This window comes from Myotis myotis, unplaced genomic scaffold (assembly GCF_014108235.1).
Source record: "Myotis myotis isolate mMyoMyo1 unplaced genomic scaffold, mMyoMyo1.p scaffold_m19_p_9, whole genome shotgun sequence".
NCBI classification, from domain to species: Eukaryota; Metazoa; Chordata; class Mammalia; order Chiroptera; family Vespertilionidae; genus Myotis; species Myotis myotis.
The window spans coordinates 25,105,130-25,122,552 of record NW_023416401.1 but is presented as its reverse complement, the minus strand read 5'-3'; the positions used below and the strand labels follow the sequence as shown (position 1 = coordinate 25,122,552).

General features: G+C 44.8%; 1 protein-coding gene across 2 annotated transcripts in view; it reads right to left on the bottom strand.

Annotated features, from left to right (window-relative positions):
* Nucleotides 1-2,041: 2,041 nt before the first annotated feature.
* Nucleotides 2,042-17,423, bottom strand: part of STK4 (serine/threonine kinase 4) — an 89,474-nt gene continuing 74,092 nt past the window's right edge. For both annotated transcript variants that reach the window (XM_036323435.1, XM_036323438.1), the window contains exon 11: nt 2,042-6,071. In XM_036323435.1, the coding sequence (XP_036179328.1) occupies nt 5,913-6,071 (159 nt within the window). In that variant the 3' untranslated portion in view covers nt 2,042-5,912. The remainder of the gene's footprint in view (nt 6,072-17,423) is intronic.

The following is a 17,423-nucleotide window of genomic DNA, read 5'->3' as shown; positions in this document are numbered from 1 at the left end:
GCCTCTCAGCTTCAGAAATATTTGAATCCTTTCTTCTATGATGCCAAGGAATTTGGGGCCTTTAAATTCCATTTCATGTGGGCCAGCGATTGGTCCAAGTTTTCACTGGCCAACCCATCAGTTGTTAGAACCCAGCCAGCTCCTGGCCTGAGCGCAGAGAATGCAGAACCCCTGGTACGTGCTGCATGTCAAGAAGATCAGTCTGGTCCAACATTACCTTTCCCCCTTCCTCCTTCAAGCACCACAAAAATCCATTCCCACGAATATTCCCCACATTTCTGATGGTATCAATTAACAAGTTTCTGTACTTCTGTATGGCTCCAAGATTCTTTCCTACTCACTCAGCGTCTATTTTTCACTCTCTAGACCAGAACTGATTCCCACCTGCCAGTTAGGCAGCCTTGAGGGGTGGGGCAAGCAGGCACTTGGGAGCTTTCTCCAGTAGGGAAGGGTGGGGACTGCTTCCACCCAGTGTTTTGGATTGCCTTGGATTTCTCCCATGTCCTCTCATAGAGCCATTCCACTTGTCACTCTCCCACGCTTCCTGTCGCTGCCCCACTTCACTGAAGTGCAGCAGGGCTGTGCCCTTGGCAACCTGCAGTGCATTGCCAACTTTGGTTTTGGAGATCTCAGCCCCACTGCCGAGTCATGAGATCCTTTCACCACGGCATGGAAGTGCTCTCCGGTTCATTCTGTGCTCACATTACTCTGGGCTGGCTTTGCTGACTGTCCCTTTACATCATTCTGTGCAATTAGAAATAAACATTCGACCCCACAGCCTGGACATTCCTCCCTCCTTAGATTGGACTGTGACAAAAGCTCCCCGTTCTGGAAGAGTCACCTCCTGGTGGTCAGACCATATCAAGAAACACAGGAAGTCGCCCTTGACCATTGTGCTCCATGGTCTGGTGCCTGGGCCAGAGCATGAGCAGCAACCTCGAGTGTCTTGCCTCATGACAGCCCAATAATTTTCAACACCCACATTCCCTGGAGGACATGTTGCCTGTTCTGATTTCTGTATCAGTCAGGAGTCGTTCGTTGCAAACAACAGAAGCCAGCTCTGGAAAACTTAAGCAAAAAGTGAGTGCATGGGATAGCTACTCACTAGGATTAAACACCGGGCTCTGAAAAAGGTAGGAACAAGGGCGATATGGGGACCATGGTATTTAGGACCCATGAACCACCTCTTAGGGCTCTGTAATTAAAACACCTTAGGGACAACTGCCTCCATTTTATGTATCACTCTGCTCAAAATAGCAATTCCCTGAAGACTAAGTCTAACTGGACTGGTTTGGGCCGCATGCCCATCACGTGGCTGGGGGAAAGAATGGAAGATCTGTCACCGACAGCCCCACCAGGACAGCAGAGGAGTAGGACCTGCAGGAAAATAACGTTTCGTTCAATGTGGCTTTGCTGTGACATTGATGAGATGCCATAGGAACCTAACTCTAATTTACATCAATTAGCCTGTGGTAAAATTGGCTTAGTTATGCATCATTTCATTTAAAGTTATAGAACCTATTGACAATGTTAAGTGAGGACTGACTTTGTGTTTAAATGTAACTGAGGTTTGATTTAACACATCAGGTTTTATAAACAATTTTCTCACACCAGACTATTTGTATAGGCTGGTCTCTCCACCCAAGATGCCTTCTCTTCCCCTCTTCTCCACTTGGCCATCACTTCCTCATCCTGTAAATTCAGGATGAATTACCTTCTCCAGAAAAGCTTCCTCGGACCCTTCAGCAGAACTGATCATCCCTCCTCATGTGTCCACAGGCTGTGTACACTTCCTTCTGCCACGGCATTTCCAATGTGGTTCTTGTGTGTTTGACCGACTCTCCAGCTGGTCTGCCAGAACTGTGTCTGGTTCATCTTTATACCCCTGACAGTTAACTAGCTCAGGATCTGGCACACAGTAGGTATTCAACAAAAGTTTACTCCCTCTCCCCTGGCTTTGGATTCTAGAATAAACACAATACAAAGTCAATGTTATGAAGGTTCACAACACCATTATCCGGGCTATAGATGGAGGATCTCATTTTTAGAAAAAGGACAGCCTTTATTTAAAACAAAGGTATAGGAAGAAGGAAGGAGGGAAGACAATTCCAACATAAGAGCACATAGGAAGCATCTCAAATTAAAAACAAGGCAAAGAAGGAAGCTATGTCTCATACATATACAAACTACTGACTTTGACTGATTATTTACATCCAAACCTTATAAAACAGCATTTCAAGTCAACACTAAAGCCAGTGTTATTAGTTCTTGTTACAAAAAGTTAAAGCTACAAACTTCACATTTTTTAAGTTGTACATCTGCAACAGCATTTATGCATTTTTTTCCAAGTTGATCTGAGTACAAGCTGGTGGAAGAATTTCCTCCCCCCAAACACAAATAAGAACATGGATTCCAAAGACAATGAATATAATCCTGATGAAAACACAAACACAGCGCTTAAGAAAGAATGGGGTGGGAGGGTGTGGAGTGGACAGAAACAGTTTTCTAGTAAATAAGGAGCTGCAATCTTTAGAGGCAACATGGTATGCTGGAAAGGGCACTGGAATAAGAATCAGAACTGAATTTGAATCCTGGCTCTGCCATATTCTAGCTATGTGACCTTGAGCAACAGACTTCATTTCTCTGAGCCTGCTTCCTTATCTGTAAAGGAGGACAATATACCTGTATCTTCCAGAGCTATTATGTTTTAAATACCCAGATCTCCCAGAGCTATTATGTTTTAATATAGGACTATTCAGCTTATCTATTTCTTCTTGAGTGAGTTTAGTACTTTGTACTTTCAATTAGTCTATTTCACTTAAATTGTTGAATTTATTAGCATAAAATTGTTCATAAAGTTGTTCATAATATTAGCCTGTAGGATCAATAAAGACCTCTCTCATTCCTGATGTTGCTAAGAGCTACTGAGTTTTAAATGGTATAATAAATTTCTGGCACCTGCTAGGTGCTAAATAAACATTCCCTGGATCAAAATCTGTAGTCTCAAGAAGTTAAGGTTACAGTTCTTAAGTTGCTTCAGAGTATTGCGTCAGTCGGTCTGTCTACCAATCATCCATCCATCCATCCACCCACCCACCCAAACACTCATCCATCAACCCAATGGTTGGGAGAAGGAATAATGGAGAAGGAAAAATAGAAATTTGCTTAAAAATTATTGATGAGGAAGCAATAAAGATATTCTTAGAGAATTCGAGATTTTTTAAAGACACTATTAGGTGTGGGTCATCGTTTCTTAGAAGGAGAGAACAAGTAAGGGGCTACGAGTTCCCTGGAAGCTTGAGTCACAAGTGCTTGAGCAATGACTGCCACTCAGGGTTCCATTAGTATTCAAGGAAAAACATGACTAGGATTTGCTCCTCTGCCTTCCTGTCACTAGAAAACAAATACAACTGGTCAGGAAGTTTATCTTATGCAAAAGAAATTGATTTCTGGCAGAAGACTATGTCCAGCTAGAATGAAGAGCAATGCACTTTGTTGGACCAGCATGTTGGGTGCACACAAGCTTGAAACAAAATAAACTCCAGATCAAGATTCAAGAATATTTATGGGGAAAAACTGAAACTTGTTTTACTTAGCTCTAGCTTAGGAAGACAGAAAAAGGGCATTGCCCTCCTGTCAGGCCAAGTGCAAAGTCCTTTTTAAAAAGGCAAGAGGCCGAGGCCGGACTGCTAATTAGCACAGCAGTCGGTGTGGGGAAGTGCCTGCTCCATGATATGGTTTTTAAAACTCACTTGGCTGTCAGACTTGACTACTAATTCAGCTGCTTCCCAGCTTAAAAATGCCCGTTAAGAGTTATTTAGTCTGAGTGAGAAAAGGTGGTCCCTTTATTAAAAAGAGACTTTCCCCTGTAAATGCTGGTCCCATACAGTGATGTTACGAATCCTGGTTCTATCACTTACTAGCTGTACTGCCTTCTCTGAACCTGTTTCTTTGTCTATGAAATGGAGATAAAGTCCTTAACTCACAGAGTTATTGTGAAATTTGGAGCTGACAGAAAGAGTCTACTGAGCAGTGTGCCTGGCACATCATGTGGCCAACGAACGCTAGCTGCCATGTACTATTCCAGGGAGACCCTCAGATTGCCCTCTGTTCTCTGTATCTGCCACACAGCTGCTTAACTGGCCAAACCCTGCAGAACAACTGCCTCTTGCATTTCTTAAAACTTGCTTTAATTGCAAAGAACAGAAACTGGCCACAGAAGAGGAACATTCCCTGCCTTCCCATTGATTCCCAGGTTTGGGAAGCAAAAACAATTCTGGGGTCAAATTTCCGTGTCCTTAGGTGCAACCCAGGCACAGCCCTCTATCTGAGAGGAAGACATATTTGAAAATAAAAACACATTTGCCCTTCCCAACTGTCTCCTCTTTGCCGTGTGACTAAGTGACAGGTGGCTCTGAGCCAACGCTGCAGAAGGGCTCAGTGCTGTCTTCTGCGAGCCTTCTGCTCTGCTTTTGGCCTTAAATCTGTCTGCACGAGGCCTGTCTGCTATCAGGCAGATGGTGCAGAGGCCACGGAGTGGCTGGCACAGGATCTGGCTCCCCTGGGAATCTCTTCATAGCCTCACCCATTGAAGGGACAAAGCAAGAGCAAGTTCCCATTAGCAGGCTTGCCTGGAGTAACTTAACCAAACGTGACACAGGTCTCTTCCCTTGGAGAAGGGGCTGCTCGGTTCAGTGAACGGGGGAGGGAGCAGCCCGAGGTGTAGTCCCAGCTCCCACTTCCACCTGCTTTGTGATTTGGGCCATGCTGCTTGCCCTCTCCAAGCCTCAGCCACACCAGATGACAGCTAGGGTCCCCTCCAGCTCTGGCTTCCACGTGTCTGGGTTGAGCCTCCTGGAGAACAAATCTTAGTCTGACATTCACTATCCTTTCCAGACCCCTTAGCAGTAAAATAAAATAGTCACATATTTGAATGTGGATCACGAAATCAATGCCCGCTACCCGTCTGTAAGGAATGCAGTGCAAAATGCCACACGTGTGACCTTCACATGAACAATGAGAACTTCAAAGCCCTTTCCCTTTTGTGGACTGATCATAGCCCCGTGTTTGCTGGGAGATCCTAGCAGGCCTGTCCCCTCACTGGGTCACGTCTCCTCTTAAGGCACTGGGCAGGATCTGTGCTGTGACTCAGGCAGTCGGGAGAGTGGAGGTGGATAAAAGGCGCTGAAACCACAAAGGCCAATTTGCAGAGAAGGCGCCAGGCTTCTCCTGGGACTCAAAGTAAACAGGACTCTCAAGGCTTTCCCTTGAGCGCCACCAGCAGCTCCGGGAGCTAGGGATGACCCACGAAAGGCTGAAATGTGGTGAAAACTGGCCCGGACCTAATTTTTAAATAAGCAGCCCTGCAAAAGGGTGAGGTTGGCTCCTGGGAGTGGAGTGGCCCCATGGCCCCAGTGTGCCTGTCCTCTGTTCCACAGTACCATAATCTCACAGAAAAGAGGCAAACTGCTTAGAACTGTACCTGTACAGAGATGCCACCACACTGAGTGGGGAATCTAGTTACAATTTACACATATATGCATATTTATAGTTTTTAAAAAGTCTTCCAGAGAGAACAGTTGAAAGCTATTGGGAGAAGAAAAACAACAGACAATGTAAAACTTTCCCAGCTACCATAGGACTAGGCGTCTCTGTTCCTGGGGTTTGAAACTCTGAGTTTAAAAGTGCCCATAGAAGTCCTTTGAGATAATAAACCTGACCGACTGAGACACTCACACACACCAAGACATCTCGCTCGCTGACCAGCGAGACATCCCTTCCCTCTGGCGCACATTCCTGAGTTCACAAAGGTGCGTGGAGAAGCAACGGCAGAGTGGTGGCTAACGAGCCTGAGCAGCGAGATCCGAGCTCACCGAAGGCCGTGTGGGCGTGGGCCCTTCCGCTGGCCTGGCTCAGAAGTTCTGCTGCCGCCGCTTCTTCGCCTCAATGGCATCCAAGATGGGCTGCCGCTTGGACTGGTACTTCTGCCGGATCTCTTCAATCTCCTGCTCCATCATGGGGTCGAGGGCCAAGAGCCTCTTCCGAAGGTCCTCCACTGTCCAACTCTTAAGCTAGAAGAGAAGTGGAAAGTACAGTCACCCAGGGGGAAGGGAGAGAAAAGAACACATGATCACACAGGGGTGGCGGTGGTCGAAAAGTGACAGTTCACTCAAATGACGGCCTGCCACCAAGCTTCTCTGAGACAATTTATTCCTGTAAGAGTTCCAAGTGCTAATCTCTTTGTGCCTTGACCAAGAACTTAATGAATCATACTTTCATCTCCCCTACCTTTTAAATTCATTGTTAGGCATTAAAATAACAGCGACTTGATGTATGCAAACTAATGGTTGTCTCCTCGTTCTGTCCGAAACAGGAGATGGGCATCTGGACACCACACCAATGAGACGATGCAGACTAAGGGGCAGATGCTCTCTCCTCACCCCAGGGTCATACTAATTAATCATCGCTAACATTTACTGGGGGTAAATCATACGCCAGACCCCACTCTAAGCACTTTCTATGGATTATCTAGATAAGCATCTTATAAACACAATCCAGGGGTGGGGGGATTGGAGAAACCCTGAAACTTCTGAGAATCCATCACCCACAGAAGAAAATAGGACTCGATACATAAGTTAATAACAATGGCTAGCACATATAATGCTTCACATCCATTGATTCATCTAATCCTTGAAACCCTATGACTTGAGCATGTCATTATCTCCAAGTTACAGATGAACAAGCGAACGAAGAGAGTGGCTAAGTGCCCTGCCAGTGTCTCACAGCGAGTAAGCGGCAGAGTCTAGATTCAAATCCAGAGTCCAAGCTCTTGCTCTTAAACTGGCATCGCAGGAGGAGCAGACGCCCAAATCACAGGCTTCACAACCAACTCCACGCGTCTGAAACACGGCTCTGCCTCTCGCAAGTGCTGTGAGACTCAGGCAAGCTGCCCACCTCTCCGGCCTTCCTCACCTACAGAAGTGGGACAGCAATGCCTCATGTTGCTCATGAGAACTGCGAGCACAGTGCCTGGTAGACTGTGTGCTTAGAGATGGCACTGCGTGCGACAGCCCAGCCTCCTCACTGAAGCCCAGGAGCCGCCGTGCTCAGCCTGTGTCTGCAGCTGCTGGGCGAGTGGCTTGGCTGCGTATGGCTGGAGTCTTCACTGAAACCAAGCAAGGCCAGTCCTGGCTGGCAGGCGGGAATGAATGCAACATTGTCCACAGCAGGTGGTGATAAAGTCTGTGAGCTCACAACCCTTTTAATAGGTATCGGTTTTAAGAACTCAAAAGGCTCACTCAAATCTTAGAGAGATTTATGGAATCATCACCTCCCTCAGCCCCTTCCTGAGGCCCCAACAGGGAAGTGGTACAGGAAGGAGGGTGAAGGAGCCTTTCTGTCCCCCTTCCTTTAGGGGGTGGGGTGTGAGTGAGTGTGGAGTGCTACAGTGGCCTCCCCAGAAATGGTTTAGTGACCTGTCACCACAGGAATTTCCCTTGGCCCCACTACAGGGAGGTTGTCTGAGAAGTGAGAAAAGCCTAACAGTTCAAGACCAAAGGTCCTTTGTAATGTGAGAATGGAAAGACCTGAGAGTGTGGGGAAATGATGGAAAAAAATGCAACTTCCTTTCCAGGTTGTAGTTTTATACCATCTAGGAGGTTGGTGCTCTTGGCCCAGGGATACCCCAAAAAGTGATGCTTGCTTATTAGTCTTTAGCTTTTCTAATTCCTTCTGCAGAGAACACCCCAGCTTGAACTGCTGATACTGAATATGACTGGTAGTTAGGGACTTCCCCTTTCAGATCACAGATCCTAAATCTCTACAGGCTGTGTAACCCTGGACAAATAACTTCACCTCTTTGAGCCTCAGTTTCCTCCTCTGGAAAACAGACAATACCAGTTCCTCCATCCTTGGGCTGTAATGAGGACTGGATGAGTTAAGGGTGCGATGTTCTCAGAACTTCATACAGTACATACGTAGCATATGGTAAGCATTCCAAAAATGACAGCAGTTATCACTGTTATTTCTATTACCTTTGCTATTATTATTATTGTTAATATTATTAAAAGACTCTATTAATGTCCATAAACAAACTGCTTCTGTAACCTCTGATGTAAGCCAACATCAAACAAGTAAAAAAAGAAAATATTCTACACTATTTTGAGCTAACATGTCTAGGGGTTGGCACTTTCCCGCAATGCCCATTAAACTTATAATTATAGTTCAACGAAATATTTTTCATCCATCCACCCATTTATCAAATATTCACTGAACACCTACTATGAGCCAGGCACTGTCCGGGGCACATAGGATAGATGGAGAGAGAATCCTGTGGTGACAGGTCACTGAACCCCTTCTGAGGAGGCCACTGTCGCCCTTCACACTCCCTCACACCCCACCCCTGAAAAGAAGGCTGGAGTGTTTTCTTTTTCAGTGAAAAACAAAACAAAATCAGTGCCCTTCTGAAGCTAACATTTTAGTGAGGAAAGACAGACAAATAAAACACAGTAAATTCCTCTTACATTAGAAGGTGATATTGACTTTGGAAAAAAAATACAGTGAAGGAAGAGGAGTTGGGAACTGGGAGGGGCGACTTGCTTTTTATTCACTGTTAGGATGAAGAATCAACTGCAGAATGAAGAAATGTGGGTTAGTAGAGCTGCACTGGCTTTCCAACTCCTTCTCTGACTCAAGGCAGCCCCTCTCCTCCGTACACCTGCCTCCCCCTGGGTGAGAAGGGCTGCCTAAATGACCTCAAAGCTCTTTTTAGACTCAACGTCTCTCAAAGTGTGATCCATAGATCACCTGCACCAGAATCACTTGGTAAAAATACGGACTCCTGAGCCCCAAGCCAGAGCTATTGGATCACACAGGAGATGAGGCACAGGACTGCATGCTAAGGAAGCTATGCAGGCGTGTCTGATAAATCCTCATGTTTGGTAAGCATGATTCCCATCTTCCTTCTTGTTTTCCCAGTAGCAAAGTTCTCACAAAATAATTGGCCGGCCTCTGGTGGAAAGCTTCTTCTAGGTTTCTGATTATGCAGCTTTTTTCCCTTGATGCTAACTGGGGGCAACAATGACTTCCTCTGCTTTATCTCAGCCACCTTCAGACCAACTGACCTGCCCAGAGGCCTTTGGGGCTTAAGTTACACCTGATCTATTAGAACACAGCCAGCCAGTCACTACTAATGACTCGGTCACACCATCCAGATATGGATTTTCCTGAAAACAAGCTGAGAGAATGGTTTTATGGCGCCAAGTATAGCATTTCACCTTCCTGGTCATTGGTAGCATAAATAAATTTCAAGTGTTTTTCTTGCAGTAAAATAACCGTGGTTCTACAGTTTTGCTACAGCAAATTCTCAAATTGGCCATGTGGGTAGCTTGAGCTGTTGTCACGAATTAATGGAAATGCCACCATTTAGTATGTCATCTGTCACCCACGGTTTAGAGCCCTCTCTGTACTGTGACTCTCACATTTACATCTCTAGACCAAAATTCTCCTCTGAACCCCAGGCTCACACGTCTAGATCAGTTCCTACTGGACATCTCAGTCCCCAAAGATCTTGTGTAACTTGGCCGCTTATCACATCTACAACAAAGCTCTGGAGTCCTCCCCCTTCCTCACTCCAACCTCCTCCCTACTGCCCAGTCTTCCCCACCTCAGGGTGCTCAAGTCATCCCCGATTCTTCCCTTTCCCTCACCACCCCTCTGCCCATGTCCAATCCTTCACTCTAATCTCTGAAATACTGGTACAGCTCAAATCCAACCACGTTTTTCTCCAACCCCTCAAATCAGGCCACCATTATTTCATAGCAACAAACATAATTAAACATAGAGAAATGGGTTAGATCACTTCACCCTTGTTTCCGACTACACGTAGAACAAAACCCAACAACTCACCAGGGCTACAAAGGCCCACATCTCTGGCCCCACTGGCCTCTCTGACTTCATCACCTACTGCCCACCCACATCGCTTTGCTCAGAACCCTCTTGCCACACTTTATTTTAGATCCTCAAACAGGTCACACTTTTTCTGGCTTCAAGGGAAATGATCTTTCTGCCTGGATGGCTCACCTCCCCTGTCCCCTCGTCCCCTCAACTTCATCCTTGTCCCTTAGGCCTTAGCTCAGAAGTCCCATTCTCTGGCCATTTAATCTAGAAAGGTCATCTACTTTCCATTATTCTCTATCTCAGCCCCAAGTTTATTTCCTTCAAAATAGCCATGGCACCTTGTAATCATGCTCATTTGTCTCTCTTGCCAGGATGAAAGTTCCACGGGGGCAGTGGCTTTGTTTTGTTCGCTATGCTAAGCATGACACTGGCTGAAGGAATGAAAAAAGCGCCCTTTGTTACCAGTCAAACAATAAAGGAAGCCATAGAAATCAAGGCAGCAGGCTTCCCTTGAGCACCACCCCTGCGACAAGGCTCTGGGCGAGATGCTGAGAGGACTGGGTGTGGAGCAAGGAGTGCGTTCCCTCAAGGAGCTTACATTCCTCACAGCATTCTTTTGAAGGAAGTCTTTGCTCACTTGATTAAAATTGCTATGTTTTATACTGACTGATAAGAAAGTAGGTTTCCAATCTTGGCTTAGTCAGCAATAAAGGGCATGCCCAAATTAAAAAAAAAAAAAAAAATTATAACTACAAGAAACACACATTGGAAAGAACGAGATAATCAGAAGAATAAGACGCTACCCTTCTGGACAAGACAAAATGAATGCCGAGCCCAGAGCCACAGGCTCATTACTGAAGGTGGGTTGTGCTGAACAGACCAAACACGGAGATTTGGGCTCTCTTCCCGGGAGAGGTCACAGAAGGATGGAGAAAATAAAATATGCCTCTTACTCGTGGTCATTTAGAATTCCCTGACTGCTCGGGAAAATGGCAAGGGGGGGGCTCCGAGTGTGAGAGAAAGCACTGGTGTTTGAGGTCACTTTCACTCACTCCTGTCCAATAACCGCCTAGACGGCACCCACCATGGCCTGTGGCCCTGACGGATGTCTGCCACATGTCTGAGCAAGTAAAGGTAACACATATGCAGATGAGATTTCTCTGAAACAATGAGGCCTCTGAAAATGTTATATCTAAGGTAGGCATTTTTTTTTTTTCAATCCGAAATTCAGCCTTCCTCGGTTTCAGCAGGATACAATAATGTCTTACTACTGATTTTACACATAAATATGGAAGAAATAGGTTAATTACGTGAGCACATACTGTGTGTTCGGCGTGGAGCAAGCACTTTCTGTCTGCCCTATTTCATTTAAGCCATCTGTAAGGTAGATACCATTATTGTTCTCCTTTTACAAATGAGGCCAATGAGGATAAGAGTGGGCAAGTAATTCCCCCAAAGTGAAACAGCAAAGAATTGGAAGAGAGAAACCAAGATGGCGGCATAGGTAAAAACCGGAAATTGCTGCCTCCCACAACAACTTCAAAAATACAACTAAAAGACAAAACGGACATCATCCAGAACCACAGGAAGGCTGGCTGAGTGGAAATTCTACAACTAGAAGGAGAGAAAAGCACACTGAGACTCAGAGGAGCTGCGGAAGTAAAGTGCAGAGGATTGGAGGCACGCGCGGAAAGGGCTGGCAACTGAGAACTCGGTTGTCTTTTTTAATCGGGAGGGAGACACAAGCTCCCCACTGCTCTGAACTCCAGTTCCGGGCTAGTCTCTGGGGACCCAGACTCATATGGGGAGAAACTGGACTGTCTGGCAGTGGGCAGAACTCGGAACTTGAGGGCGGCTTTCTCTCAGAGGTGCTTGCAGCAATTACCGGGACACTGAGACCCTGGGCCTCTTAGGGCAGGACTGAGGATCAGCCATAGCTGCTTGCTCCGCCCTGTTGATTCCCTGAAACCCTGCCCCACCCAAGCTGTGCACAGAGGCTTCTGCATATGAATGCCCTGGCCCTTTGCAATCTGAAAAGTACCTAACAAACTGCAGCTGGGCCAGACAGACCCAGAACTTCCAAGAGAAGGCCCAAGGCCCCACAGCTGCTTGCATTGCTTCACAGCTGGGCCTCATCTGGGCACCTCAAAACCCTAAAAAAGGAAGGGGAATCTGCAGATCTCTCCATAGCTCCTGCTGGGTAGCCTCAGGTAGAGGCTAAATTAGCACCTCCTTAGATCCAAGAGCCAGTGTACCCAGTGGTCAGAGTGGGACCATCCAGATTACAACTCCTCAGATCCATAAGGGACACACTCAGGGGGCAGACTCAGTGAGCACCAAAGCCCCACTGAAGCAAGTCTTGCCCCAGAAGGGTGTCTCCAGCACAGAAGTTCTCCCACTGCAGACACAGCTGATTCTCACAGCCAATTGGCCTGGAGGTCAATCCCTCCCAGTGATACCTACAACAATCAAGGCTTTAACTACAAGACTACAACAAGACTGTGCACAAAGCCCACAAAGGGGTGCACCAAGAGTGTCCACCTCAGGTAATTGGGGAGGCTGAGCCACTGGGCCCTATAGGACACCTAACACACAAAGCCACTCTATCAACACAGGGAAGCATAAAAAATGCGGAGACAAAGAAACACGTCACAAATGACAGAAATGGAGGAAAGCAAACTATTGGATATAGAGTTCAAAACCACACTTTTAAGGTTTTTCAAGAATTTTCTAGAAATTGCTGATAAATTTAGTGAGATACTGGAGGATATGAAAAAAGACCAACTAGAAAGTAAGCATACACTGACTGAAATAAATACTGTTGTCCTGTACTGGACAATGGGGAAGGTGAGACACATGCTAGATCTGCCCAAGGGCAGAGCTCCCATGAACCCAGGTCCATCTGACTCTAAGCCAGTGCTCTTGCCCCTAGACCTATCCCAGAGCGTTTCTGGAAATGGGTCCATGTTAGTGGCCAACGTGGGAAGGCTGACACTACATTCATCTGATGACCTTCACATTAAAAAATGCCACTGCTCAGCAACGTTAGTGATGTCGGTAAGTTAGGCGACTCTCTGGATTTGGTTTCCCCATCTGTGAAAGGGATGAATGATCTGCCTCCTTGCTGCCTTTCCTCATGTAAAAATACCAGTGCCTGGCATGTGCCTGCTGAAGTGCAGTGACTCAACTCAAGGTGAACATTATTCAAATCTAATCGACTGACTTTACTGGCAGCTCTACTAGGCCGGAACACTGTTGGGCAACAGCTGTTGGAGAAGCAGACAGGTCTAGGGGCAAAAGCACTGGCTTCGAGTCAGATGGACCTGGGTTCATGGGAGCTCTGCCCTTGGGCAGATCTAGCATGTGCCTCACCTTCCCCATTGTCCAGTACAGGACAACAGTATTTATCCTACCAGCGAGGCTGCGAGGCTTAGAGGTATTGGGAAAGTATATAACGTAGTGTCTGGTGCACACCAGAATGAAATTGGGTAAACTGGCAGCTGCCTCCTTAAATTCTTTTCTAGAAAATGGGGGAAACAAGTGAGTAACAGAAACAGAGAGTAAGAACTGAGCTTGATGTGCTCTACATACAGTACAGGACACACAACATACATAGAGGTGTCACTAAAGAACTGTGTATGGAAATCCCACATCAGATGAATCTGGCTTGTGTCCTCTGACATAGCAAAATCCTCAGATTCTAGCAACAGCACGAATACAGAAGGCTAATGGGAACAGATTTCTGCTTTGCAACACTGAATTATGAATTACACCATGTCAATGTCGGTTGCACAACTGGCCTGGAGAACAACTGAGAAGATCAGGCTGATGTTTCATCACAAGTGAGGACTCAAAGAAATGACACTATTGGCCTGGAAATCAGCAGAGTCAGGCTAAACTAAGTGCATCAGAATGTATAACAGGGCTTCACCTGCCTTGGCTACACGCCCATATGAACAAACAGTCTGGTACTCATCCCAGGTACAGGGTTTAGACCTATTTCAAAGTTCAGCTCCTCTGCTGCGAGGAAATCTCACCTCTGAACTCTATTATGCAAATAGTATCATGAGCTGTCCCTAAAAAACAACCAAAGAGAGACTTGCCAAAGCTTTAAGGACAAACTTCAATTCTGTACAGACTGAACTCGAGCACTCTCTATTCTGTGCCCAGTGTCACAAACAAGATTTCTCAAACACATCACCCCTCTGGACAGGTGAGTCAGGCTGATGCCCTGTCACAGGTAATGGTGTGGCCAACCTAAGGAAAGAACACACCTCGGGAATTTAGCAAGATGGTAAGGAAGCTTGATAGAGGCTAAAAAGTTAAACGAAGCCACAACATGCCATCCCATATCTTCAACACCAGCCCTTGAAGGTTAGCAAAAGAGCAATAGAGAAAATGCACGAAGGTTGTTCTAAAGGCATCGAGGGCATTGATTCCGTTCCACTGAGGATACCCTCTCTTGTCTCTGGGAGTGGGTTCCAGCCTGGGGAGAGGTGACTTTAGTAGATTCCCAGGTGAGGAAGTAATCTTTCAGCGGATGAGTAAGAAGATAGTCAAACAACAAAGCAAGGAAGCTGAAGGGTCAGATCACAACTGTGCAGACTAAATACGCACCAAGCCAGAACCTTCAATTTCAAAAGATACTGCTCCTTTAATGAACCTTGTGTAAGTTTTAATGAATGATTTCCTCTGATTCAAATTGTGGTCATACCAAATTTTGCTTCATCAGGCCCTTATAAAATCTTCCTAATGCTTCTCCAATAAGGAAGAAAAGTTGTAAAACTATATCAACTAAAGATTACTTCAACTCCATTTTGAGTTTATGATGATTTCAAATAAATACATGGAATTGTTATCAGAATTCCAACCAAAGAAAACATGATTGCATGTATATAAAATATGTACCAAGAAGACTGGAATGAAATGCAGACCTCAAATCTGGGTAAAAGCAAAGAAACTGTCCTAACCAGTTTGGCTCAGTGGATAAAGCGTCGGCCTGCGGACTGAAAGGTCCCACGTTCGATTCCGGCCAAGGGCATCTACCTTGGTTGCAGGCACATCCCTAGTAGGGGGTGTGCAGGAGGCAGCTGATTGATATTTCTCTCTCATCGATGTTTCTAACTCTCTATCCCTCTCCTTTCCTCTCTGTAAAAAATCAATAATATATATATATTTTTTTAAAAAAGCAAAGAACGTGTCTGCAAGCAGGCCTGCTGACACAGTGACAAGTGTCAGCTGACTGGCTTCAACCAACCCGAAGACTGAATCCAGAGAGCCTCCCACCTAGCGAAGGGAGGCTCGGATGTACAGTGTGCGTGTGGCGTATAAAGAACATGATTTGATAAATGGTATAAACAAAAAGACAAGAATCAAAAGTTTTTTTTTTCTTGAAACAAAGAGGTTTTACTGTAATATATATTGCTTGCATACTGTTACTTATTTGTGACTCATTGAGAACAATCCTCAAGTTTACACTGGCAGAGTTAATTTCTGAACTAGTACTTTTGCACGCTTAGAATTTACTCTATCTCTGCTCGGCATGAACTTCACAACTTACTCGGAATATCACAATGCACCTGCTTTTTGTTACTGTAATTTTCTTTTTGTTCTGTGAGTTTTAGAAGAGCCTTTGGCCAAAAGTAATAAAGTTTTGACTAAACCCATATTTTTTTCCTTCCCTCATGACTCTGGCTTTCCACAGCAAGAACCCATAAAGAACTTTCATACCACCAATACAAAAGAGCAATGGCTGTCACAAGGCGTTGCATTGCTACTATCCAGCATTAAATCTTTAATTATATAGATGTAGCGAGTACCTTCTCTGTGTCAGATACTTGTGCTAGGCCTGGAGGAGGCATCAGTAGGGAAGGTAGGGGTGTGTTAAGTAAGGGTGTGTACAGGACAAAGTATATGGCAGGATTCCTTTACACTAGAAGTGGAGATAAATGAGGTACATAAGTTATGAAAACAAGCTACAATCTGGCATTGCTAAGTGCCTAATGATGGCTAGTATTAATGAGAGCTACCTTTAACTGAGTGCTATGTGCTGGCATTGTTCTCAGCACTGTACACGCATTGTCTCATGTAATCCTCAGAACAGTCTATGAAATAAGTAGTATAATCCCATCTCACAGGGGTGGATACTGAGGTTCAGAGATACAGGAATTTGCTCACAGCCCTAAAGCCAGTAAGTGTAGGTGGCTGAGTTAGATGTGAGTCCCAGCATGTCCAGCTGTTAAAGCCAAGCTGACTCTGTGTCAAGTCAACACGTGCTATAGGAGCTGAGAGAAGAAAGCATCCCTGTGGTCAGAGTCTGAGAGAAAGAGCTCACCTTTTTAGACACTTATAATACAAAGAATGGATGCACTCTCTAACTTAGGGGAAATCTGAACTGTAGAATTTTAAAAAATAAAACACAAATCTTATTTCAAGTAATGATCACGCTTGAGATTCAGGGCGCTAATAAAATCAGGTTAAATACAGGGTGGGGCAAAAGTAGGATTACAGTTGTGAGTACATGAAACAGTTTATTCTTGTATTATAATTTATTAATTATTGTATTATTTTCCATTCAAACAACTATAAACCTACTTTTGCCCCACCCTGTAAATAAAAAAGGATTTATGAGTCATATGTCAATAATAATATAGCCATTCAAAATTCCTCAAAATATGGCGGGTGCCATATTTCCCCACACCGCCATGCTTCTGCCGAATAGGATTCTCTGTCTTTGGTTTAGGGAATGCCCATCGAACCTCCCAGCCCAGCTCAAACTCCAGCTCCTCTTTCTCACTGACTGCCGTTTTCTTTCATAAAGTGGGGGGCTACTTAAGAGTAGGAACAATGTCTAATATATTTTCAGTCAGGCCAGCAGAAAAGAGTTCTCAATAAATATATAATAAAGAAATAGATCCTTAAGCTTTAAGCCCTTAGTTGAAAATGACCTTTTACTGGGTTCCCTCAATTATTAGTAAGATGCTAGACTTCCAAGAAGCTAGAAAATCTATAATCAACACTTAAGTCTAAGAGTATCATATAAGTTTGTTAAATAAGGTTATATCAATTGGTCCAAACTGACCCAAGCATGCCAAAATCAAAACGAATAGCTCATCCAGTGTCATGATTGCAATAAAGCTATAAGGAAAAATGGACATAAAAATATCTCTAGTCTTGGTTGCTCATGATTGCTTTTAAAGAAAAATTCTACTTTAAGGGTAGCTCTAAATTGGTTTATAAATTTCACACTTAAGGAAGCCAAACTGTGAGAGGAAAATTTTCAGAAAGTTAGCAAACACAGAGCTTAGAATAAGTAAATCTATGAGGATAACTGAAAATGTTTAAAGAAGGCAGAGCACAAGAATAGGGCAGAATATGATGTTCCTGATATTTGAAAGGACTGAAGAGTGATGTCAAAAGTATCAGCGTTCTTGCAGTGCTATTAATCTTTCAGAAGATGGAATACCTAAACAGCAACCGTACCGAGCTGCTGTTTTAACACAGCTTAATAATTCAGGAAAGGAGCT